General features: G+C 40.5%; 2 protein-coding genes across 2 annotated transcripts; one reads left to right on the forward strand and one right to left on the reverse strand.

Moving 5' to 3' along the window:
* Positions 1–14,672, reverse strand: khnyn (KH and NYN domain containing). The gene is made up of 10 exons (XM_080052046.1): positions 14,475–14,672; positions 11,979–12,259; positions 9,988–10,122; positions 7,734–8,471; positions 6,221–7,317; positions 5,612–5,742; positions 5,220–5,316; positions 3,114–3,221; positions 2,593–2,694; positions 1–2,023 (listed from the first exon to the last, which is right to left on the reverse strand). Exons 2-10 carry the CDS (start codon positions 12,189–12,191, stop codon positions 1,645–1,647), a joined length of 3,000 nt encoding a protein of 999 aa, XP_079908172.1. The 5' UTR covers positions 12,192–12,259; positions 14,475–14,672; the 3' UTR covers positions 1–1,644.
* A 2,083-nt stretch (positions 14,673–16,755) lies between these two features.
* Positions 16,756–26,152, forward strand: ripk3 (receptor-interacting serine-threonine kinase 3). Its single transcript, XM_080052080.1, has 14 exons — positions 16,756–16,791; positions 17,593–17,688; positions 18,372–18,535; positions 18,940–19,105; positions 19,527–19,682; positions 20,177–20,319; positions 20,897–20,946; positions 22,033–22,194; positions 22,982–23,064; positions 23,173–23,236; positions 23,457–23,521; positions 24,079–24,130; positions 24,256–24,380; positions 24,801–26,152. The coding sequence occupies exons 3-14, from the start codon at positions 18,378–18,380 to the stop codon at positions 24,969–24,971; spliced, it is 1,395 nt and encodes a 464-aa protein (XP_079908206.1). The 5' UTR covers positions 16,756–16,791; positions 17,593–17,688; positions 18,372–18,377; the 3' UTR covers positions 24,972–26,152.
* Positions 26,153–26,776: the final 624 nt, after the last annotated feature.

Raw genomic sequence — 26,776 nt, forward strand, 5'->3', positions numbered from 1 at the left:
ATACTTTATACAAAAACATGCAAAAATCCAGCATCAAGGTCTTCAGATATACACAGATGAACAACACAAAATATCAGATACATTTTTTGGTTTCTCTCCCTCATGAAGTTTCTCTCATCCAGGCACACTGTGTTCATAGGCTCAACGCTAAAGTCAACATCAACAAAATAAGTTACATTTTAAAATTGAGCGCCCAGATTATTGGAAGGATTGGTTTTAGTATTATCCAAGGGCATCGCAAAATGATATCCAACCCCACAGCTGGTGATGCTTATGTACAGATTAGATTGTATTTTACGCAAAACCATCTCCGACCTACAACAACTGTCCACAACTAAACTCAGCATTACACATTTAGCTCCCACACCTTATTGCCTGCAGCTGCAATACAAAACATTTCAAGTCTGATTTGAATATTTCAGAATAACAGCTAAAACAATATATTTTTTATATATTGCTTGTTCTAAAAGGGACTTATCTCAAAGGTAGTAAACCTCACATTAAAAAGTTAGCGAATTTGTTTCTTCAAGGGCGACACACAACATATTCAAAAAGACGAGATAGAGAATGAATTGCCCTATTACATCACATGGCTGCATGGTTAAAAACACAACCACACGCATACCAGAACACCAGTCGTGTTTTCAATCATATTAAAAGATAGTTAACAACATGTGTCAGTTTCGCCTGTTAGCGACGCAATTTCATATTTGCAATTTATCACTAAACACAAGTTACTGCAGCTGAGGCTAATGGGTGGGCATGTCAGTTTAAGTTTTGTATTGTTATTGGTATTTTGCCACAAATCAAAGTGTTGATGAAAAATTAGCCGAACTCTATTTCATGAAATTAATCGATTTTTTTTTTTTTTTTACAAGGTTTAGACAGTTGACAGTGGAGAAAAAAAGGCAAAACGTGTGATTAAGAACGTGTATTAAAATGCAGAACCTCATAGCAAATAAGTATTAAGTTGGTTTCAGTTTATGTCAGTTATTTAGTATAAGTAATAAGTGTGTTGGATTGTAAACAGCAAGTTCAACAACTCAAAAATCTTATCTTAAAAGATATCTTGGTCTTTTCATAAAATCCTTTCGAATGCAAATCAATGATCAGCCAGTGCAATTTGCTGTAGTTGCTTTGGTGGCAGACAGTTATATCCCTGCAACCAGAGCAACATTCAACATTCTAAGAAAAGCGTGAATCAACACTAAGGTTAAAAAGGTAGAGTCAGCAATTCTGGAGAACACTTGTTGCCATTTTTTTTTGTGTCAAAGTCAGTGAATATCTCCTCACGATCCGCTACCTGTCTTTATTATGTGTGCTGTAAAAAACAATCCAGTGTTAATACGCAGCCTAGGCTCAGTAAACAATAATGTAAACCAGGGGTATGTAAACAAAAGGGGCCAACTGTGTCTAGCAACAAACCCGTTTACAGAGCAGGATGGTGAGGAGATATTCACTGATTTTGACCAAAAAAAAAAAAATTTTAACAACAAACCTCCTCCAAAAATCGCTTACTCCACCTTTAAAAATAAAAAGTCCAGCAACATGTCAGGAGATATTCACTGGTTTTGCCATAACAGTGATTTTTTTTTCCGACGAACTTTCTCCAAAAATCGCTTTCTCCACCATTAGATAAAAAGTCTAGTCCTTCTGCTGCTCTAAGATCAGATCTGAGAGCACGTTCACGTCCGTCTCTGCCGAGTGACACTGCAGCACCAGCGCCACCATATTGTCCTGTCCCACAAACACCTGACAGAGGCGCTCCCTGAGGCTGGCTGTTTCGTGTGGGCTCCTGTCTGTAGTGGTACCACCCAGCCTTTGTCCCGCGCCCCACCCTTTCCCATGCCCTACCCCCCTCCCTCTACCCTGGCCCCCGCCTCTGCTGTGTGTCCCGTCCAGAGCGCCACCCAGAGTCCGATCGCGGAAGTTCAGCACCTCGGTTTGGGAGCGGGGCGGCGGTTGGGAGGGAGGGAAGTTGGAGGCCAGGCCGGCGAAAGTATGGTTTCCCGGGTCGGGGGTTCTGAGAGGAGGAAACAGAGAGAGTGTTAGTGTTAGTGAGCAAACCAGGCAGAAATAACAGCAAAATAGTCCCAGGGTGAATTTTCATATTATGCAAATACAAAGGCTGGCCCGAGGAATTAGAATGTTCTTTGTTCGTTTGGTATTAGGCTTAATGCAGTGTTCTGAAGCTTGTGGTTAGCTCATTATTTTTTTACTATTTCAAAATGTATCTTGCTGTACAATACATTTTGTCAACATATTACTATTTTTAGATACAGCTGCCCTCTAACATTAACAAACAGCAATCAAAAGCTCATTTAAGTGTTTGTTGCAGAGGTAGACACAGGATATGTTGCAAAGGCATCTCTACAGAACACTTAACAATCGGAAATAAACAATGTGGTTTTTAATGGTGTTTTTTATAGTATTTCGGAGTATTCAAAGTCTTTAAATTGGTATTTGGGACAGCCCTATCAAACACACATGTCTTGTAAACAAATAAAACACTTCCCTGTGTTCCAATACCCCATACAATCTACTATTTAAAGAGTATGCGATTTGGAATACAGGGTTTCTGTGTGTTAGTACCTGTGATCCGAGCGTAGGAAGTCGTCCAGGTGAGGTCCCCCCCTGCCCAGCGGGTCGTCTGGCACCATGAAGTGATCCCCAACAAACGTGTACTGGAGAAGTCTGCAGAGGAAACACCCACCACTCCATTTAGTGTACTGGCCCTTTAATAATTGTATTTTTTTTGGGGGCATTTTTATGCTTTATTGTATAGAGAGACAGAGGTGAAATGGGTCAAGAGAGGGGAATGACATGCAGAGAACGACCACGGGCTGGATTCTAACCCGTGGTCTGCTGTGAAGAGGACTGAGCCTCTATGGGGAGGGGGGCGATCGTACCACTACACGAGCGCCCCCGGCCCTTTAGAGATTTAAGGAAATCCCCCTGATTCGACCTTATTTCTTCTAAGTATTTTAGCACAATATTCAATCCAGACTTTACTTGAATTAAAGGAAAAATACTTATCGTGGAGCTAAAAAGATCATTTTTCTTATCAATATAAAATGATCCTGATTCAAATGATAGAAATGCCATGTTCTGACCTCTTCTTGATGATGTCCCTCCACACAGCGGACTCGTCTGACAGATCTCTCAGGTTGTCGTTGGTTACGATCACTCCGTTTGTCTTCTGTGCATGTTGCAGCATAAATCTGCAGGAAAAAAGAAAAAAGGTTAAAAGAAGAAATTGAACATTTCAGAGCAAGAGGGAAATAATCCTTAAACCTTTGGCGCCCCGTAGTGGTGGTTATAAACGTTTATAGGAAAATAAACAAATCTCTGTTACATAAGTGGGTTTTTAAAGCTGTTACTAAACTTTTCTAATTTCAATATAAGTATGAAATAATGCACAAAGAGTCAGGAGTCAGATTTCATCATCCGCAGAGACTTTAGTTGAAAACTTGCAAGTTGAGTCAGTTATCATGTCCACACATGTAGTATAACAGAGAAATGACTAAAGTCATAAGAGGGATGTTACAACTTTTATACCCATACTGGCACGTATTTGTCTGACCAGGTGCTGATGTTTTGGTCATCTGAGTTTCTGGATAATATGGGGGATGAGTTTTAATTACACTGATAACAAAATGTTTCGAGTGCAAGAAGTCCTCGACCTTGAACATCCCAGTATCTGTGTGCCAAAATTCCTTACGAGGCAGTTTTACTTCTTCAAGCAATAAGACTAAAAACATGTTTACCACAGTGTTGTACACCAGAGTTCAATGTGAGGTGAATAGAATGACTAGCATTAATATGTTATACAATCATAGAGAAATAGATTTCGTCAACAAAAGTGTGTTGACACTGGTGAAGGGACAAAGTTCAGAAGGCAAATAAGGTTGATTATTTTTAGTGCGCTGTTGATGCACCCTACTCTCCCACAATGCAATGTCAAGCCAAGTCAAGTCAACTTTATTTACACAGCACGTTTATAACAGCCGAGGCGGACCAAAGTGCCGTACATCCAGAACATCATAAAGACAAATAAAAGCAAGAATTTAAATTAAATTAAAACACAAAACAATAGATAGTGCCGCTCGATGCACATAGGACAAGGAGGAGATACTCGCAGTTGCAGTGTGTGTTCGTGAAATATCTCCCAATATCCTAACAAGTAATACATTTCCAGTTAAGTTTAATCGGCTCTGGGACAACCTGCCCAAGGAAATCAGGTCTGCCGAGTCAGTTATTTATTTAAGTCACTTCCTTAAACTAAACTACTTATACTTTTAAGGAATTTGTTTATAGGTGCTCCGAGGAACTTTCAGTTTGTGTTCATTCTTGCGCCCCCCTTTGGACAAAAGCGGTAGTGTTTGTACTACGCCAGCTGTAGTTCCTGGGTGAGCGTACTACTACCCATGACAAAGGCATTAAGAAAACAATGGCTGTGTCTTGATTCAGGGGTTGCGGTCTTGGAACCGGCCTCGTAGGCTGCATTTGAAGACCGATTGCGTCATAGCGGCGCGCAAAGGCTGTCCCATTTGCAAGGCTCCTTGCAAGGCTCCTCATATGCGGTCGTGAAATGCAGCCTTCGTTTCACGGTTTTGAAGCAGTTTTGAAGGCTGCATCAGATGTATCCTTCGTGGCCCAACATATCCCAAGATTCATTGCGTTTTTTTTCAGAGATTGCATAAAATAAAATAAAAAATAACAAAACAGCAACGTGTTGCTCCATCTTCTTAACTTTTATCTTCCTTTCTTTTTTTCTTGTACTTTTTTTTCTTTTCGTCTGGTAGACAACTTCTTTTTCTTTTTTCCTCCGCTGACAGGGCTGTCTCCGTTGGCAGCAATCAGGGTTGCTAGGCAGCACAGGAGCGGCGAGTCGTCACGCAAGGTAACGGCTTGTTACGTAAACCGGAAATGCTCGTAAACGGAGACCTGCGGAGACCGTCTCGTTTAACAAGGCTCGTTGGCCTTAAAACCGGCCTTAAAATCGGCCTTCATAGGCTATAGCCTTCATAGACCGCGAGACTGCGTCCTACCAAGTGCGTGGTCTCTGAATCAAGACACAGCCAATATAAAAATAGTATTCTGTGACATGTAATTCATGATCATCAGAGGAAAAATTACACTGTTTCAGAAATATTTAAAAGTTCCTTGTGGCTACTTTAACAGAGCTGCAAAATATTTAAAAACATTTTATTTGGTACCTGTCATCGTAGGAGCTGATCCTCTTGCCTTCGACCTCTCGTGACGGTGTGTAGGAGACCAGACCCACGTTTTGCAGCGCGCTCAGATAGTGACGCTCTGAAAACGACACAACGAACAATGCAATGTTTAGTCTGCAGTGCACTGAGGGGAAAGGGAAACACACGCACACGCGCACACCCACACACCCACACACCCACACACACACACACACACACACACACACACACACACACACACACACACACACACACACACACACACGCACACACGCACACGCACACACACACACGCACACACGCACACACGCACACACACGTCTCTACGCCAGATTCTGATTTGTTTTTCTTCTTTATGAATCGTAATACTTTGGGTTTTCATAACTGAGTGTTACCTTTGATTCTGGGGTCGTTCTTCTGCCTCCACTGGGGCAGCAGGGCGCTGATGTGTCGATGGCCGCGGTCCCAGAAGTGCTGCACGGCCAGAGCGATCCCCCGACAGGAGAAGAAATTACCCAAACCGTGACTGAGGAAAACATGGGACAACAAATGGTAAATGGACTTGACTTATATAGCGATTTTTAACCGATTTTCTCAGTCTCAAAGCGCTTTACATTTCTTACCACATTCACCCATTCACCCACAACACAACACAGGTAGAGGTTTTATAATGATGATAGTGAAGGAACCTACTTTGACAAAATCAGTGATGACAAAGATCCTGTTATAAAACATTAAATTGTAGTCAAACAGTCTAAGTCTTTTTTAACCACTAGTAGTGCTACTAAGCGATTTTTTTCCTTTTTGTTTGTATTGTTTGTTTGAAAACATATTTTAAATCTTCGCAAAATGTTTTACGGAAACATGTTTGTTAGGATAGGATACCCCCTCTTGTTAAGTCCGGGGACATCTTCAAGATATTTACCAGATTGTAAAGTTTGTGGCATATTTATCGGCATTTTCAAACAATTTCAAAGAGCAAATTTCTTTCCGCATAATCCCACCTCATGGCCACGTTGCTCCCGTCGATGATGACCGCCCTCAGTTTGGGGTCTCCCGGTTTGTCCATTAGCTGTAGCTCAAAGGGCGCCTGTAGGCCTTCCAAGAATCGCTGCTCTCCCGTCACCACCACCGAAGGAGTGGCCGCGAATCCCCGTCTCTCCCTCGCTCTGGTGGGCGATAAATCATTCCCCGAGAAGAACGGTAGCTGATGGCCTTGGAGGGCTCTTTTCAGGGCGTTATTTGAAGTCTGGGGCGCTACTAGATTGAAGACGTTATCTTGGTTCGATTGGTTTTGTTTTGAGGTGGAGGGATCAGGCCAGAAGATGGTCCGGTCGAATTGTGAGTTGGATTGGAAATTCATTGGAACATCTAAAGCTGTGGTTGGATACGTAGAGACGGGTGGCCCCTTCACTACAGGAAGGTTTATCTGGTGTGGAGACTGTAGCTTCGACGGCTGCTGTCGGTTTGGCTTCGCGGTGTGATGATTCGCAGGAGGTTTATCGTTCAAACTAAGGTTCACTTCTGCCCACGCTTTATCAACGGATTCCCTCTTCTCGGCAGGTTTAAACAGTTCCTTGTCTCTTATTGCTTCAGCTTTCGGTCGCTCTTTCTCTTTCTCTTTCACTTTCTCTTTCTCTTTCTCTTTCTCTTTCTCTTTCTCCAGGACCACATCATCCATCTCCCTCGGTCCCTCCTTACGCCTTTCCGCCTCCAGTTCTTTGCTTTCTTCTCTCTGCAGCTCCAGTATCAGCTGGTGTGTGGATCTATCCGGCAACATGCTGTAGACCTTGGCTACGTTCTGCTCCATGTAACCACAGCTGACCGCCGCTTTCTTCAATACGCCCAAGACGAAATCCTCCTCTTGACCTGCGGCCGCTACCAACATCGCCTCGACACCACCCGTCCCGTCTATGGTGCCGCCACTCGCTCCCTCACATTGTCTCGAAACTTCACCCACTTCCCCGTTCTTGCTTTGGTCCATCGCCTTCTCATCTTCTCTGTGCTCCGTCTCGCAAGGCCGGTTCCTCTCGCTGCGATTCGAGGCGTCTTCTTGAGCACCGCCATCTTGGTTTTGCCTCCGGTCACTGCGATCCTGCTCCTGTTCAAATCAGATCAAAACAAATCAAATCAAATCAAATCAAATCAGATCAAATCAAATCAAATCAAATCAATTTTTATTTGTATCGCGCTTTTTCATACTAAAGAGTAGCTAGCAAAGTGCCTTACAGAGATTAAAAACAATGCGGAAAGACACATTTCTATGTATCCATTGACTAATAAAGTAGCTCAACTCTACTCTACTCTACTCTACTCTACTCTACTCTACTCTACTCTACTCTACTCTACTCTACTCTACTCAACTCTACTCTACTCTACTCTACTCTACTCTACTCTACTCTACTCTACTCTACTCTACTCTACTCTACTCTACTCTACTCTACTCTACTCTACTTTACTTTACTTTACTTTACTTTACTTAACTCAACTTAATTTAAAAAAGAAAAAGAAAAGAACCTGTTGAACAAAGTCGAGTATCTGCGAGGCCTCTTTGGGTCCCGTCCGGGCGATGACTCGTTTGACTACGTCCTCCGTGTAGCCCATGGCCGTGAAGAACTTCAGAAGAAGGAATTCCTTGTTGCCCAGCGACAACTGCAACTCCTGCTCGCGTTCTTGTCCTTGTCCTTCTGTAACCTCGGTAACTAACCCCGCCCCTTTCTCTGGCTGTTCTTCTTCTCCCACTTCCTGCGGAGAATGCATCAGTCTCACCTCCGCGCCCTCCGCACTCCCCCGGCCGCCGTCCGACGAGGAGAACGACCGAGAGAAGGAGTGGTTGGCTGGAGAGTCCTTCAAGGAATTTGCGGTTGTTGTCCCTTCAATCCATCTATCGGTACTACTGTCCCATCTGCCCTCCGAATCAGAGTGCAGTCTTGCCCCCGCGTTTCCATCCACGAGGGCCGGGATGTGGCTCGAACCACCAAGCCCAGAATCAGTCACCAAATCCAGCAAGATTTCCTTCACCGTCCCCGGTAAAACTAGAAGGTCCAGGGTGTGTCTGTCCTCCCATTTTTCCACCAGAGTTTTAAAAGTCCGTCGCGAATCCACAGATTCTCCGAAGCCGCCCCCCCTGTCCCCGGTGTCTGTGCGTCTGGCCTGCGTGTCCTCACATCGCTCCACCAGGTCTGTGATGAGGGAATACGCCCGAACCACCGGCTCCGCAAGCCCCGATATCAGCAGGAACCCTGGAGAACCGATCTGGAGTGGCGAGGGAAAAACAAAATGGCGTCAATAAGTTAAGTCAAGTTTTCTTTATTAGTCAATTTACACGAGGCGCATTGAAATTTGTCTTTTCGCATTTTTATACAGTGCGATCCGTTTATTTGTTATATTGGTATTCATATAAAGAAGTGGATGAAGACCCTTTAGTGAGGGATTTCCAAGCAAATCTTTAGCCACGTGAAGCAACTAATAGTGAAAGTTAGAATTCTAACCAAACATGTTAAAAATTCCCAATTACAACACAGCAGTGGTTAGGTCATCAGAGGTCATCGCTTATTACACAATATCAATATTGACCAATAATGTAAATTCTTGTAAAAATAGCGAGAATGCAATCCAAGATATTAGTCAATAACATTATTGCATCGACGGGGATTTGTGCAAATGGCGGAAGTGAGTAATAACTCATCACAGTGCTGGATGTGAAATATAACAGATGATGTCACTGCAAATACTTTCAATTGCGTGAATTTCTGTCTTTGCATCTAAATATTATGATGTTAATTCTAATGTAATTTCTGGCCTTTTATCTCTATTTCTTAAGCCCCTATCTCACTGGGCTGCGACAGTTTGCGTCAAGTTGGAGACACAAAATTGCGAAAATATGCAAATTAGCGACAATTCTCACTTACAGTCACACTGAGACTCTGATTAACATCTAGATTCTGCTTCAGGAAGAGCGGCACATTTTAAATGATAACAAATTTATACACCAATGCACATATTGCTTATAATAAATATTCTCACTTCTTTTTCTACTTTTGATTGTTTTCCTCTGTCATTTTCGGTAACTAACTAACTAACTAACTAACTAACTAACTAACTAACTAACTAACTAACTAACTAACTAACTAAATAAATAAATAAAATCGGATAAAATACATTAAAGTTCTGTGGAGGGAGAGTAGCAGCCTGACTATACATTTGAAAGAGGACAACGGTCCTGCAGACAACCTCCTGCTGTTCTGGGTCAGCCTGCCCCACCCACGATTATAATATGAATGTATATCTCAACCTGTCTGCCTCCCAACCTGTCTCCCCCTCCTCTTCCCCCACCCAGCTTACCTGTCTACCTGTCTCCTACCTCCCCCACCCTTGCCTGTCTCTCCTACTCAGATCCACCTGACCCCGCCCATGTTTTACAATAACAATGTATGTATATTAGAACTGTCTGCCTCTCAGCCTGTCTCTCCTCCAAACCCACGGTTAGACGCCTCCCCCCTGGGGAGTAAATGTTCCTTAAATATGTGACGATTTAAGGAAAGGTTGTCACTCCTTGTAACATACTTACCTGTGATGGAACTAGTGACCACTCCGCGGACTTTCTTGCTATTGATTGAAAATAAACCTTTTGCTTCTACAAACGTTTCATTGTTGCTTTTTCTCACTACAGTTCCATTCCCAATATTTGCTTTTTTTAAACCTTTTCTTTTCTTAAAGGCTCAAAGTGTAAGAATGCAGCCTAAACAAAGACCCAGAATGCATCACTCACCACTATCTGCGCAGATGTGTTTTTAATCAGGCAGTCCATGAACAGCCCTTTGGCGCCACAGAAGACGCAGTGAAGGACCCGGGGATAGGACACCTCCTGCTGCTCCTCCTGGTTCACAACTCCTTTCACAAATAACTGCAAGACAGAAAAATGTTTTATCGTTATCGTACTGTCAAGGGCGTAATTTGTGTGTGTGTGTGTGTGTTTGTGTGCATGTGTGTGTGTGGGGGGAGATTGCAACCCCCCCCCCCCAATAAACAAAAATAATCAAGCAATAGACAAAACCGGCCAATGGAATGCCCTTAAATATTATCTAGATAGGTGGAGATTGCAAGTAAAGCTTAGGTGCACAATTTATTTACAGTGTATCAAATCAATAGTCACTGCTGTTCATAGTGACCATGAAAACATCCCTTTCTAGAGAGAAACATGCCATCAAACCATTCAAAAAACTACAGAACAGTTTAAATGTAGCTAAAAATGAGGCTTCAGCTGTCGGACAAATTCACCTCTGTGTGTGTGTGTGTGTGTGTGTGTGTGTGTGTGTGTGTGTGTGTGTGTGTGTGTGTGTTATTTTTCCTCCATTACAGCTCACAGACGGAGAAAGGGAGTTTTTCTACCATAGAGGCAGTGACTTTGGGAAATACCCACTTGACTACTGGAGCCTCATTTATAGCTGCACATCAAGTTTGGAATGTGTTTTTTCTTGGTTGTGGATTTTTATTTTTTATTTTTTTTTTGGAGTCCCACATCCTTTCTATTCCTTTTTTTGCTTTGACTTGTAACACAAACCTTCATGTATCTTATATGTTATTTTGTATTGTATCTTGTGCAGCACTTTGGTCAACTGATGTTGTTTTTAAATGTGCTATAGAAATCATTTTGACTTTGACAAATTGAGCTTTTTTTGTTGTTTTTTTGTTGTTATTGTGTATCTTAGGCCTATATGTTGTTTTGTACAGCACTTTGGTCAACTAATGTTGTTTTTTAAATGTGCTATAGAAATACATCTGACTGACTTTGACTTTGAAAGTGCACGAAGAAGAAATCTATCAATGTTCAAAAGCAATCAAAACCGGTTTCAATGTTCATAGGAGAAACTGTCTGTTGTTCTTAAGCGATAATTATACTCGTGACTAATTCTTATGGGTAAAAGGTGGAGTCAGTGATTCTGGAGAACGCTTGTTGTCAAAATTACTTTCTGTCTTGAAATCAGTGAATTATCTCCTCACGATCTGCTACCTGTCTGTACTGTGTGTGCACTGAAAAAAAAAATCGAGTGTGAATACACAGTATAGGCTCTGTAAACTGGTATGTAAACAAAGTGTATGTAAACACAGTGGGCCCATTGTATCTAGCAACATGCCCGTTAAGAGAGCCTAGACTGTGTATTAACACTGGATTTTTTTTCAGCGCACACACAGTACAGACACGTAGCGTATCGTATAGCCTCATACACTGTGTAGTTGGCTATCATGTGATAACTCATTTTGATGGTTTTATTATGACATGGGGAGTGAGGACACATGTTTCTCAGTATAGTCACTTCTAATCTAATTGCTTTTCTGAGTTATTTTCTATCTGACTGTGTGTGTCAGCAGATCGGCCACACATTCTGGATTTGAAAGTAAACTAAATCTTATCGATCAACATATAAAACCCCTCGATGAGTCATATCAAGGGAACATTGACCTTGTATCAGAGTGCCCTGTAGACTCACACTACCGGTAATGGCAACAACATCTTTACTGGTAGAGCGACGTTCCAAATAAGTGTTTCTAAACTGCCACACAGTCTAAATGAAGGACATCACACCCCCTATAAGCGGAATTTAGTATTTATTTGACCATAAGTCATGTGTTAATCAACAAATCCCCCCCCCCAAAAAAATGTAATAATAATAATAGTGGATTGGATTTATATAATGCTTTTCTCGCACTCTCGCTTATTATTATATTTAATGTTTATAAAAAAAAAAAATCAGGCCTTACTTTTGCAGCTTTCACATCGTTGCTTTGCCCCTGTAGTTTGAGCCATATCTGCCCGTTGCTGCTTCCCGAAATATCGTCCGCTCCGATGCTAAACCTCACGCTGAATAGCCGCTCCACTGTGCCGTGCAGCGACGCCAGAGATCCACGCAGCATCCCCGCGCACGCAAACTCATCTCCCACCTCCGGCTCCCCATCACTTCTCTCTCCGTCCATCTCCACTCTCTCTCTCTCTCTCTCTTTCTCTCTCTCTCTATCAAATGGGCGTCAAAGAGTCGAACATACTGTGGGAAAAAAACACAAGGTTTATGCACTTTGTATTAGTATATTGTCAAAGTCAAAAGTCAAAGTAAAATGTATTTCTATAGCACATTTAAAAACAACATCAGTTGACCAAAGTGCTGCACAAAATTCAATACTAAACAACATGTAAGATACATGAGAAAAAAAAGGGAGGAGTGTCAAAGTCTCGACTTTTTTTTAAAGGCCAATGCAAAAAAAGTGGGTCTATACTTTTGTGTATTGATTTTCACTTGGTGGCTCAAGTTTTATGAGATTTACATTTTTAATTGGTAATTGTCATGTTGTGGGATTTTTTATGTATAAGCTGAAGCAATTTTCAAAGTCCTTGACAAAGAATTTAACATAAAGAGATGATAAATAAATACTACTAAAAAAACGCAACTTGCAACTTAAAATGTGTGTTGACACTTTATAAAAATCTATACAACAATTGTGTTATTTTTCAGTTATGAATATTGAAACACCTGGTCCACAACAGTAATTAAAAGGTAGGTTATCTACTGTGTACATAAGGATACAAAATCAACTACAAGTCCCAAGGAGCACTGATAGAAAAAATCACCAAGCTTATCACACATTGCCAATAATAACCGACCAACCGATTAATGAGTCCATCTCTTGAAAGAAGACCTGGAAAAGCTTACCTATGCCTTTATTTCCAGTGGGTTAAAAAAAAAAAAAAAAAAAAAGTATTTCGGCAAAACCAAATTATTCAGAAAACCGCTGCCAGGATCTTCACCAAATCTAAAAAACAAACTAGCACATGACACCAGTTCTAAAATCCTTACACTTGGTTGCCAGTCACCCAGAGAATCAATTTCAAAATATCATTGCTTGTTTAGCCTATATATGACTATGTAGCTCTCTGGGCCCTATACATTGCTGACCCAAAACCCTAAAGTCATGTGGGGCCGCCTTATTGGCTGTTCAAAAAGTTAAAACAAAACACCGGTGAAGCAGCATTCTGTTATTATGCAACGCAGACCTGGAATTAACCTTCCATATGATATCAGACAAGGCCGGACTCTGACCACTCTTAAAAAGGTACAACGCTCCCATGGTAACTAACCCTTCCCTTTCGAATAATCACAGAAGCTACAGTGGCCTTCAAGGACAAGAAGCTATAGTTACTGAAGATGGCATCATCCACCACTGCCTCAAGTCTTTCCACAATATCAAGTGATGAAGTGAAGATGTATTTAGTTATTTATTCTATAGTACTTCTTCTTCTTGGTCTTCCAACAGTTGCATTTCCCCAGGACACTCACCCACTATATTTAAAAACACATTAGACCATTAAGTTTGTCCCTTCTGTGCTACTGTACAATCATGGCGCCATGCCCCGCTCCTATGTAGATATAAAAAAGCTCATTCTAAGGTAATTAAAGAAACAACTTTTATGTTCAAGTGATTATACACTCATTAAAGCATAGCCTCCTTATGAATATTATATTCCATTTTCTACCATTTAAAAAAAATGCCATTACATTTTACACACTGCACCTTTAAGTCAAAGCTTAACACTTTTATATCTAATGATGCCTATTCCACCCTGTAATTTACCTTTTTAAATAGATAAGTAGGTGCATGTCTAATGTTATCTTTCTTCTCCTTAAAAAAAACAACTAATTTCATTAAACTGTAGGCTATGATTTGATTTTTTTTTGAATGTATTATTGTTGGCTAAATAGTTTTTCACACAGTTCATCACTTTGAAAAGCACTTTGAGTTGCCTTGTGTACGAAACGTGCTATACAAATAAAGTTGCTTTAGTTGCCTTGCCTAACAAGTAGCATAGCCTTTAGCATTTCCCTATGAAATGTCGTAATGTGATCATAAAATCGATAATAATCCAGTAATGTAGCCTTAAATCAGCTCACCACCATTTTGCACCTGATATTCGCAGGCTACGTTTGCGAACTCCAACATGTAAACAAAACCTGCCTCTCATTTAACAGCCTACATTAAATAATACACCGACATATAATTTGCTACAGTATTTTTGAGCTGTCACCGCTCAACATGACGTGTTGTTGTTTGGATTATTTGGCATTTAAACAGTTTGAGGAATTTTATGAAACACGTTATAGGCTGGTTACAGAACAGGAAACAAACAAATAGAAAAGACGGGATATTATCAGAGCGTTTAAGCCATAAAAAATGAATATTATTGTCTTTTTGTGTCGTTTTTCTTACGTTATGTGGATCGGCTTGCGTCAAAGTTTCGCTTCCAGCAGCAGTAGCGTTAAAAACACACAAACACAGACGCACACACACAGCGAGAGGCGGTGCAGCTCGAGTCGCCAGCTTCCGCTATCACAAAACAACAACACGCACCACAGAGAAGTTGTCACATGTCTTCATCAAAAAAAAATGATTGCTCTTCGGAAAAGGGTTTTCTTTTACGGAAGCAGTAGCCCTTCGTATATTCGTCCTGCTGTAAAATGAGGCCTAGACGGTTGAGGAAGTCTGACGGTGAAAATCCCGAAGACTAAACCGAAACTAAAGGAACTAGCACACACACGCGCGCACGTACGCAGGGCGGATACTTCTGTCTGGGTCGCTATAGTGTCGCCGATAAAATAAAATAAAATAAAAAATAACCGATGACGTTATTTGAACAAAATCACTCACTCAAAACATCATAGCCTGCTTACTCTTACTAAAAAAAAATTATTGCATTTTTTTTAAAGGACAACAATGTATCGTCATGTCCCTAAACATTTTACACACTGCTCCTTTAAAACCATAATAAAGTTAGTATTAGAAGTAGGCCTAATAATCCTGCCACGTGATGGTATGACTGTGTTTAGCCTGAGTGGTGAAATGTGTTATCATTGTGATAGCACAGGACTTAAAGGGGATTTCCACTGACGTCAGAAGCAGGGGGGGTTTACCTACTTTAAAAAAAAACTTGGTTGACTGGCTGTGGTTGCTGGTTGTATCACTTCACATGTGTGTTTTAAAAGTCTTCACATCTCTTAGACTAGTCCAGCAGTAAATGCTCGTTCATGTGTTTCCAAAGTGCTTTTATTCATTTATTTTGTTGATAAAAGTCTACTTGTCCTTGGTGCAGGGACAACTGGAGTTTTGTGTCTAGAGCAAAGGCAGGAAGAGAAATGTTTCCTCCTACACTACATCCTGTGTTTGTAAGGAGGGAAATTTAACCGCTAATGGATAAATTACTTTTTGAAATGTAATTCTATTTTATGCGTGTGTGTGTGTGTGTGTGTGTGTGTGTGTGTGTGGAGCACTTTGTGGAGACCTCTGGATATGTTATAAATTGCAAAGGTTACGTCTGGTCTAAAGCCATTGAAACAGTAATGATGTCATTTCAACACACACACACACACACACACACACACACACACACACACACACACACACACACACACACACACACACTGATAGATGCAATGTGTTGCTGAGTGTTTTTTTAAACCACTCAATTTACTGTAAATGATTTAGCAGACTATGCCCTCTGGTGGTCATTTCTATATATTTGTGTGAGTGTGTGGTGTGTGTGTGTTTGTGTCAGAGTGTGTGTGTCTGTTCAGCATCATAATTATGGCACCTTAATAACAAAACACGTGTTGGGTGTAGTGGTAACCACAACTTCCCTTCCCCATCATCCCAGTATTTCTGATTCTTGAATATCATATGTGGAAAAAAATAATCTCAGACATAAATCACTTAAACCTGCAGTGTGTAGAATTTTGGGTTTTATTTCCTAGCAGATTTTGTAGAAAGTAATTATAATATCCATAAGTACGTTTAATTTAGTGCATGATAGCTGATTTTTTTTTTTTATTATTATTTTTTTCCTTAGAAAGGGTCTCATATATGTCCATATTTCTCCATACTTTGGACCAAGGCCTTGTCACCGCCATTTTGGAAGTGTCATAGTTGGAATGTCATCAGGTGCATTGTTTAAAATTTAGAATTGTTCTTGTCCTTGAAGGCCACTGAAGCTTCTGTTATTATTCTAAAGGGGTGGGGTTACCCAGGGAGCGTTGCATTCTTGAACTTTCTAGAACTTTCTTGATGATGTCATATTACACACTGCACCTTTAATTATTACAAAAACATGGCCAAGTAAATGTTAAAATGAAATCAAACGTAAATACAATAGAGCCTCCATACATCTGATTATGTTATGTCCCACAGTCCCAACAACAGTGAAGCTCTCCTAGATAATAATTAAAAAAAAAAAAAAAAAAAAAAAAAATCATATCACCAACAAAAACACTTACAATCAAAACATATATCCACAAAAGCAACCACTTCTGATCTAACAAGGAATAAGGTTAAAAAGAAGAAAGAAAAAAGCAGTTGTTCTACATACTCGCCTGGTTTATTTCCCATTCAGAAGCAGAAGTTAAACGTACATGATGCGTTTGTTTCGCTTCTGCTTTCAACTGTTTGAGTTCAGAAAGTCCCTTAAGAGTTTTGACACTATTTTACCTCCGAACCGAATGGCAGAATGATGCGGAAGAAGAGTATATCCCAAAGGGTGAGTGGGTTCCCCCCGTTTATTATTAGTGTTTTAATTGGCTGTGATTGATTTAGTCTTGAAATGATTCTACATTGTTGGGATTTCTACCTTTTATCCTGTAGTATCTAGGGAGTCATATCAGTCTTTCATATGGATCTGTTATGTTAAAAAAAACTAGACATTGTTTTTTTTCTATAACTTTAAAAAGGGAAAGTTTTTGAAGTGGGGAAAATAGCAGAAAGCTTGATTATCTATCTATCTATCTATCTATCTATCTATCTATCTATCTATCTATCTATCTATCTATCTATCTATCTATCTATCTATCTATCTATCTATCTATCTATCTATCTATCTATCTATCTATCTATCTATCTATCTATCTATCTATCTATCTATCTATCTATCTATCTATCTATCTATCTATCTATCCCAGAAAGTTCCCTTAACATAAAATTCAACATAATCTTCACACAAGCCGAAACTCTGGCAGGACTGTCGTTGTACTATTGCATTCCCTTGCATGTTCTTATTATTTTGTCCACCCCCTCTACCCTTTCTGATGCGTGTTAAGTAGCCTGAATGTGGTTTCCTGCAGTGTGTGTAGGTGTGTATGCCAGTATGTGCCCCATGTGTGAAATACAAAACCATCGCACATTTAAAAAAAAAAAACACCCTACAAACTTAAGTGTTCTCCCTTTGTTTGAAGAGTTGAGGGCAATAACTGGCAAGAGTGAAAAGTGACTAGAATATAATATTTATCGCACTCATGGACGACTAGAGCGTCAATTGTTCATTTTTATTGACTTCCTGTAACAGATTTGACCAGATAGAACAATCTACCGCATGGTATACGAACGGGAAATGAGTTGAAGGAAGGGAGACACCTGAAGTTCAAGAGAGAAGACAAACAATGTGAGTATTTACTGTTTCTTTTGACATTTTTTCACTAGTCTTCCATTTTGTTGAAATCACATGACAAGAATTTAAATATACTGTACAGAATGAATCCATCTATCTATCTATCTATCTATCTATCTATCTATCTATCTATCTATCTATCTATCTATCTATCTATCTATCTATCTATCTATCTATCTATCTATCTATCTATCTATCTATCTATCTATCTATCTATCTATCTATCTATCTATCTATCTATCTATCTATCTATCTATCTATCTATCTAATCTATCTCTCTCTCTCTCTCTCTCTCTCTCTGTCTGTCTGTCTGTCTGTCTGTCTGTCTGTCTGTCTGTCTGTCTGTCTATCGACTTCCTTGAATAGCTCTATAACTGCTAGATGTGTAAATAAGTATATAATCAGCAATTTCCTCTTCCATTGGGTGCTCCGGTGGTGCAGTAGTGGATAGAGTGTGTACCATATTGGCTCCGGCCTTCGTTACAGTGGCCGCGGGTTCAAATCCGACCAGTGGACCTTTACTGCAGGTCATCCCCCCCCCTCTCTCTCTCTCTCTCTTTCTCTCTCTCTCTCTCTCTCTCTCTCTCTGTCTCCCCATTTCAACTCTGTACTGTCCAATAAAGCTTGAAAATGCTAAAAAATAATCTTAAAAAAAAATAAAAAATGTCCTCTTCCAGTGAACTATGGCCCTGGCCAGCTGCATGCTTCCTAAGTTGATTGTGGACTCGAGCTTGGAGGGCTGGGAGGTGATCGGCTCGGGAGGTTTCGGACAAATCTACAAAGCCCGACATCGTCAGTTGTGCTGCGACGTCGCAATAAAACTGCTTCACTATGACGACGGGTGAGTGAGTGGTCACTAAGAGATTCTGATTTATGCTACTTCAAGCTATAGTGCGTGACTTTTTAATTAAGATGAATGTCGGTTACATTTGAGCCATCGCCAAACGAGTTGACACAAAGTTGATTAAGCCCATCAGCTCCACAAAACTCTAGTAGTATGGCAGGAGCTCAAGAAGGGCCCACGAAATGTTTCAGTTTGTTGATTCTACTGCAAAGTAACCTAGACGGACAGCAGAAGGCATACAATCCATGCGGGATCACAGAAGGCTTATATCAAGACGTGCCAACAGTGTTGTTGTAATCACTCATATAATACCTCATGGGGGCAACAGAAGTTACGCACTAGAGCTTTAAAAGAATTTGAGGATTTCTCATAAAGTACTAAAACCACACACACACACACAGGTCCAGTAATTCCTTGCTGCGTGAGGTGGACATGATGCGCCAGGGAAGCAGCCCGTATGTGATTCACGTCTTGGGGGTCTTTAAAGGTCGCCTGCCCTGCTCCTCCTCCGTGCAGCTGGGACTGGTCATGGAAGTCATGGAGAGAGGATCACTGGCCTCCCTACAGGTAACCGGTGCTGGGACAAGTAGCTTTTAAATTAAAGAAAAAAAAACTGAGATTGGCTCTCTGTAAAAACGGGGACTGCCCTTGTTTCCAACTACTCATTGGCACTACTGTCAGTCAACAGTGGTACCAAGAGTAGTACCGACTTCTCCTAAACTTGAGCCCTTTTACTGAAACATGTGCTACCTTCCCCCAAGCCGAAACATTAAAATGTATGTTCAAAATGTTTTGTCTAGGACTCAACATTTACAGATTAAGGCAGATTAACAATTTCCTTGTTACCTTCAGAAGAATTAATTGGCCCCACTTCTGTCATAAACAAAAGCTACCTGACATTAACATTGTTCTTCATGTCTTTATATATTTAGTTAGAGTGTGTATAACTCACCCCGGCACAATCACCACCCTCCCATTCCTCTAACAGGAGACCTTACGTGGGACCCCTCCCTGGCCGTTGGTCTTCAGACTGTCCCACCAAGTGGCTCTGGGTATAAACTTCCTCCACAACCTGTCCCCCGCCCTGCTGCACCTCGACCTGAAGCCCAGCAATGTGCTGCTGGACTCCTGGCTCAATGCCAAGGTGAGGCCCAGGCTTTCGGGCCTTCTGCAAAAAAAAAAAAAAAAAAAAAAAAAAAACGCTTTTCAACTTTAAGGTTTAGTTATCTTTATTAGTCAATTTACACAAGGCACATTGAAATTCACCTTTTCGCATATCCTTTCTCAAGTTACCACACTTCAGAGGGGGTCAGAGCGCAGGGTCAGTCATAGTACAGCGCCCCTGAAGCAGTTTGGGGGTTAAGTGTCTTGCTCAAGGACACAATGGTAGAGATGGTGGGCCTCGTAGACGTAATACCAGCCACCACTAGTTTTACTACTAACACCCTCCTGTCTGGTGCCGGGGATCCAACTAGCGACATCATGGTTACTAGTTGGCCCCTCTCCCTCTCTAGGCCATCTTACCACCCAACTTTCCCTTTTGACAACCTGGATCCAGACAATATTACTATAAAACTACTAATCTGTCAAAGCCAACTTATTCCTCCATTTTCTTTGCTCCATTCTCCATCGTATCAGCTCACAGATTTCGGTCTCGCCCGGTTTTGCCAAAGCAAATCTTCCAAGATGAACAGTGAAGGAGAAGGAGGCACCATCGGCTACATGCCTCCAGAGGCTTTTGACTTATCGTACAGCCCGACCCGAGCCTCGGATATCTACAGGTACAAAGAGCATTTGGAAAATAATGTTTTATTCATTTAAAGGTGCTCCGAGGAACTTTCAGTTTGTGTTAATTCTTGCACCCCCTTTGGACAAAAGTGGTAGTGTTTTTACTACGCCAGCTGTTGTTCCTGGGTGAGCGTATACCCATGACAAAGGCATTAAGAAAAACTATATTAAAATAGCATTTGTTGCACCGATGGTCTGGTTCACTGGTATGTCATTTATGATCATCAGAGGAAAAATTAGACTGTTTCTGAAATGTTTAAAAGTTCCTTGTTGCACCTTTAAGTCAAACCAACAGTGGCACTGTCTTAGGTAGATGGTTTCTGGTGAGTTAATTCGATTAGACAGTCAGAGCATTTACTGTAAATTGATCAAACTTCCCGGTAATCCTGTCGCTTCTTCATGTGACTAACCGCACCCAAGAGACATTCCACATTCCTCCAAATAGTCTGGCACTGATTTAATTGTTGTCAATGAGAGAAAACCAACTCTAACAAAGAACAAAAGTTAATCGGGGTGTGACATTGATGGTGCAATGATGTGATGGGTAATCCTGGCACGTGTCTCTTTCAGCTACGGTATTCTCTTATGGTCCATCGTCACAGGGAATCAACCGTATGCAAGTAAGTCTTTGTTCCCCTTTTATCCTCATGACTCTCTCTCTCTCTCTCTCTCTCTCTCTCTCTCTCTGGAGAATGCTTGTTGTCAAAATCATTGAATATCTCCTGACGATCCGCTATCTCTCGGTACTATGAATGTGTGCTGAAAAAAATCCAGTGGTAATACCAGGCCCCCAGGATGCTGCCTTCTCCGAGCAGCCAGCATGGACTAGTGGCCAACCCATTGGTACTGCATGCTGTGAATGGGAGCTTATTTTCATGGTAGCCCTAAGGCAGATTTCCCCGTCCACACCAATACAAGCGGTGAACAAGATTGTGTCGCCGCAAACATTTTCTGGATATCAATCATAGGCTCAAACTTATCTTTAGACCATATACTATTAAAACTGAAGTTTTTTCATTTCAAAACGCCACATCAAGCGTTTTATTATCCCAACGGCTTTTAACGGCTTTCAGTTTGTTTTCGAGGGAGGAGGAGGGAGCGTGCCAGGGCTTACATGAAAGCAATATGGCAGCTTCCTTGTTGCTTCTCTGCGCCAATGAGCAGCTTTCATAGGAATGAATGGGCGCCATTTTTCAATACGGTGTCCATTTCTTTATATGTCCATGGGTAATACACAGCCTATGCTCTGTAAACTGGTATGTACACAAAGGGTGTATGTAAACAAGGTTCCTATGTAACATACATGGATCAAGATTACAAATTAGAAATTGCATTCAAGGGGCCGTAAAAAAAAAAAAGAAAATACATCAAGATTAAAGATAGATTAGCTTTCATTAGACATCATGGATTAAGGACTATTTAACCGCAAACTGTACATGCCCGGTTACTGAACACTGACTTACTGCCAATGAGATTGATGCTTTGTGACTTTTTATTTTATCTTTATTTTTTATTGTGTTTTGTGTCTTGTTTTAAGTGTGATTTTTTTTTTTTTTTTTTTTTTTTTAATGTGAATTTTTTATGTTTTTATGCTGCCTTCTTGGCCAGGACTCTCTTGAAAAAGAGATTTTGAATCTCAATGAGTATATTCCTGGAAAAATAAAGGTTAATAAAAAAAAATTTAAAAAAATGTTTGTATCCACCAGATGCCCTGCCCACCATGGTGCGGTTCCGGATCCCTCAGGGCGACCGGCCCTCGCTGGAGGAGATCAGGCAGCAGGCGGCCGGGCGCGCCGGGCTGACCAGACTCATGGAACTCATGGAGAAATGTTGGCAGGCCCGACCCGCACAGAGACCGGAGTCCCTGGGTGAGAAAACAGGTTTATTTGATCATACAAAACACAGTGTTGCAACTAGAGGGTTAAAGGTGCTACGAGGAACAAAGGACAAATGAGACCATCAGTGCAAAGAATGTTATTTGTATATAGTTTTTCTTAATGCCTTTGTCATCGGCCCCTCACACTACTACTAATTTACAGGTTTCTAAGGACAGTGTTAATTGACTTTTTAAGGTGGAGTCAGCAATTCTGGTGAATGCTTGTTGTCAAATGTTTATTTTGTCAAAATCAGTGAATATCTCCTCATGATCCACTACCTGTAGGTAACGTACTGTGTGCACACTGTAAAACAAAAAAAAACAGATATTATACACAGCCTTGACTCTGAAAATGGGCATATTGTTAGCTACAGTTGGCCCCCTTTGTTTACTTATCCGTTTACAGAGCATAGGCTGTGTATTAACACCAGTTTTCATTCAGTTCACACAGTAGTAGGCTACATACAGGTAGTGGATTGTGAGGATATATGAACTAATTTGGACAACAAGTTATTTTGTCAACAAGCGTTCTCCAGAATCACTGACTCCACCTTTAACTCTCCATCCAGTGTCTTTATATGATCAAAATAAATGTGTACATTCCCATTAGGCTCAGCTGCACTGTTTGTTTCCTTCAAATACCAATAGCAACATGCTAACACGCTAAACTAAGATGTTGAAGATGGTAAACATTGTACCATTGTAAGTTCGTATAGGCTTCTTTTAATAGTCTGTATTGCCCGGCCCTAACATTAAAATTTACTCCATGTTTTTCTCAGAATGTACAGCTGTCACAGAGGACCTGTATAAGATGCACAAACACGCAATTCTTGACGCGGTGCATGAAGTGCTGAAGAAACTGGTAAGGAACCAAAACCTTCCTGTGAAATTCGGACATGACATAGCAGCAAAAGGTCTTTTACTTTTGGTAACTCACGGCCTGACTCGCTCTTTCTATTCCTCTTTCCAGGAACAACGGGAGGAAGAACAAGTAACAGAACAATTCCAAAGGGTTCATGTAACTCAGACTTCAGGTCAGTTTTTAAAGTTTATTTAGTATTCTAGTGTATTCCCCCAAAAACTGTTAATTTAACTCTTGTAAGAATAGTTGATCAAAATAGTATTTCTTAGAGTCAAAAACTTTAAACAACTAAGTTTGAATGAGCCACTTTAGCCACATTAAGAATTACTGTTAAAAAAAACAACTAATACTGTAATTTTCCAGCGCTAATTTTCTTTATTTTTTTTTGCCAGGGAGTATAAGAAATGGAGGAGTGAACGTTTACGACAAGGTGCACACAGGGGGCCCACCTGTTCAGGTAAGATTCAGACTCCGAAAGATAAATATTCATTCTTTCTTTTAACACTCACACACACAATATGAAATAGCATCTTAGAAAGAATCCACCTTGATATCCTTAAACAGAATAGGCGCTTCCTTGGTCAATCGGTCAACGCTCTGGTGTTTTTGCAATGCACATGTCTTTTTTTTTGTTTGTTGCTCGAGCGGGAAATATTAATTGCATCACTTCTTCCCACTGCCGAAGGGGGATTTTAACAGCAAAGAGTGTTGACGCAGCAAATGTAAAACCCGCATTAAAGTGCATAAAGTCCGGATCAAGGTTGGGCAATCGGTGAAAGAATCAAGATTATGAGCTTGGTAACATAATAATTAAAACACTTTTTTTAGGCAAGTTTATCAATATGTCACAATTCAGACACAAGGCCATTCAAAGTGCTTTATAGGGGCATACAATACATCAAGATTAGATATTAGAAATTGCATTTAACCAGTGGTAGTTATCATATCACCAATGCCACTCTCTTGTGTCTCTCACAACCCAAACGACTGAAATTTTACTTCTGTCTCGTGCAGGAAATGGCTGGTGGTTGCAGTGCAAATCTACGAGCAAAAGCAAGAGGCAGAGGTACGTGAGGAAGTTGGTGTAGCTGCGTTAAGACCACAGAGGCTGGAGGGGAACTGGTGTTCTTTAGGTCACAAATCAAGCCAAACACAAAATCATCTCATGTCTCATCTCCATTTTTTTTTCAGGTTCGCCTTCCCCCCGACCCGCCAGTATGACGGATGTTGAAATGGGCCGCGTGCCGATAGCCCACACGCTGAAAGTGTCGTCTGTTCTGCCCATTCTATCGTTGCCACGGTTCCCCCCTTCCACTGTGAGGTCGCCCAAAGGCATTTTAATCATTTAATTATTATTATTTTTTACTGCGTTAAATATTTGTCCCACTATGAGAGAGATGTGGCAACTCTCCTCACGATCCGCAATGTATGAACCGGATTGTTTTTCAGTACAGACAAGTAGTGGATTGTGAGGAGAGATATTCACTGATTTTGACAAAAATGGATTTTGACAACAAGCGTTCTCCAGAATCACTGACTCCACCTTTCAGGTTTTTCTTCCCCATTGAAATTTATTCAGACAATTTTGAATATAAAGTTGCCATTTGCAGCACATTATGGTCCCATCCATGGTTATGGTCAAACTCTCTGCACGTGTCATTTGTCGTCATTTTGCAAATCAACACTTCTTTTAATCAAGTCTTTCTCTCTCTTTTTTTCTTCTTTTGCATTTGCAGCGTCAGGTCTCCACCCCGGACACTATGCCCTCCAATCCACCGCCTTCATACGTCAACTTTCACATGTCTGATGTATTTGGAGTTCAGGTCGGCAACAATAACAACATGGTTTTAGACAGAAAACGGCACCCAACGGCACCACCTAGGGTCAACCTCTCGCCACAACATTAAGGACAAGACCGGAAGAGTTGGCTGAGTTCTCATAAACTTCTCTAAATGTCTATTACAGTTCTCTAGGCTTGGTTTATCCTTTCTTGCACAACAGGAAGACAGCGTTTTGTAAGAGAAACTCCCTTCATACAGACGTAGCTACGTTTTGAAATAATTATTTTTATATATCTTATCTGTTATTTTTTTGATGATTTTTTTGGGGCATTTTATGCTTTTATTAGACAGTGTTGAGAGACAGAAGTGAAGTGGGGCAGAGATCGGAATGACATGCAGAGAATGACCACGGGCCAGATTCTTTAACCACCACACCACGAGTGCCCTCCTTTTACTGTTTTTTGATCTACAAAACTGTACAGGATTCGGATGTTTTTTTTAGTAGCAGGCAGGATTTTAAAATAATTTTTTGGTACATATCTATATATTTTTTCAAATAGTCCTTATTTATTGTCCTATAATATTGTTAGCACATTTGAAACCAGCGAACCAAATCCCACACGTCCATTTTGCCCTGTCAGCATATGGGAGCCAAGTCTGGTCATATGGTTTTGCTTTTCCACCAACTGTGGTCAACACATATCCACATTGCCAACTCACCAGCCAGTGCCAAAAAATCGCCTTGACATATTAAGGCGATTGAATATTTATCTAAACAGTTGGATTAATAGTCTTTTAATGTTTGTGTTGGCCTAACAAACAGGTGCATATGTACCCTCAAGTTTCAAATATTTTAAACATTTTCCTAAAACTAAGTAAGGCAAGGTAAGGTATGTCACAGAGGAATAACTTAGTTTGTATTATTCTTATCTGGCTACCTTCACTTGCACTGAAATACTGAATTGGATCAAGATAATTTACTGTGTGTTACTGTGTTTTTGAAAAGTGCCTTTTTTTGTTGTGTTTTATGTGTCTTTTATATAAATTAGCATTTCTACAAACTCATGACGTGCAGCCAAGAAAATATATACTGTTCTTCTTAACAATCTTTTTTTACATAAATGAATGAATTTTCAACCACAAAGTTTTTTTTTTTTTTTTTAGCAGAAGTGTGTAGGCTATGAAATGGTATAATAATATAATGGTGCTGACATTAAAAAAAACAGACAAAATGGCGTCTTGAATACTTCACTCAGTAGAAGCAAGATGTAGCTTCAATGAAGTGTTGAAAGAAGCATGAATGGAATATTTATGTGATATTGTTTAAAATGTGCGAAAATATTGAGTCTAGCATTAGTCTGTATTTTTGTAATTGTCAATAAATCTCTCAATACTTTCAGACTTACCTATATTCTTTCATGTTATTTTTTTTTTGTATTTAATGTAAATCATGCATTTGTTTGGGACTATTTTGAACGGTGGATTTAGTGAGCATTTACAGCAGCAGGAGGATGTACTGTATGTGGATTTTGCTCAAAATAACCTGAGGTTAGTGTAAAATAATAACACCCCAAATAATTTTTAATTATTTTATTTTGGTGCTATGCTTGATGTGTTGTTTGTCATCTGACTTTCAGTGTGGGCGGTAACTTCCCTTGGATTGTCTGCAGGTGGCACTGCTGTTTTTCTGTTCAACTATGGGCACATTTACTAACTTCTACCCATGTCTATTTAATCCAAACAAATGTTTTAATAATACACATCCTAGGCTCTGTAAACGGGCATGTTGCTAGCTACGGTTGGGGCCCCTTTGTTTACATACGAGTTAACAGAACCTAGGCTCTGTGTTAATTAACACATTTATTTTCAGTGCACACACAGAATACAGACAGGTAGTGGATTGTGAGATATTCACGGATTTCGACAAAAAG

This window comes from Ammodytes marinus (assembly GCF_949987685.1).
Source record: "Ammodytes marinus genome assembly, chromosome: 23".
Lineage (NCBI taxonomy): Eukaryota > Metazoa > Chordata > Actinopteri > Uranoscopiformes > Ammodytidae > Ammodytes > Ammodytes marinus.

What these genes read in the sequence shown, in the direction of transcription:
- khnyn (XM_080052046.1), bottom strand. Translation starts at nt 12,191, where the DNA reads ATGGACGGAGAGAGAAGTGATGGGGAGCCGGAGGTGGGAGATGAGTTT. An exon ending in ACGATGTGAAAGCTGCAAAA is followed by an intron (nt 10,123 to 11,978) that starts GTAAGGCCTGAT and finishes TCTGTCTTGCAG; the next exon opens with TTATTTGTGAAAGGAGTTGT. An exon ending in TACTCGACTTTGTTCAACAG is followed by an intron (nt 7,318 to 7,733) that starts GTTCTTTTCTTT and finishes TGATTTGAACAG; the next exon opens with GAGCAGGATCGCAGTGACCG.
- ripk3 (XM_080052080.1), top strand. Translation starts at nt 18,378, where the DNA reads ATGGCCCTGGCCAGCTGCATGCTTCCTAAGTTGATTGTGGACTCGAGC. An exon ending in CAGGGGGCCCACCTGTTCAG is followed by an intron (nt 23,522 to 24,078) that starts GTAAGATTCAGA and finishes TGTCTCGTGCAG; the next exon opens with GAAATGGCTGGTGGTTGCAG. An exon ending in AGCAAAAGCAAGAGGCAGAG is followed by an intron (nt 24,131 to 24,255) that starts GTACGTGAGGAA and finishes TTTTTTTTTCAG; the next exon opens with GTTCGCCTTCCCCCCGACCC.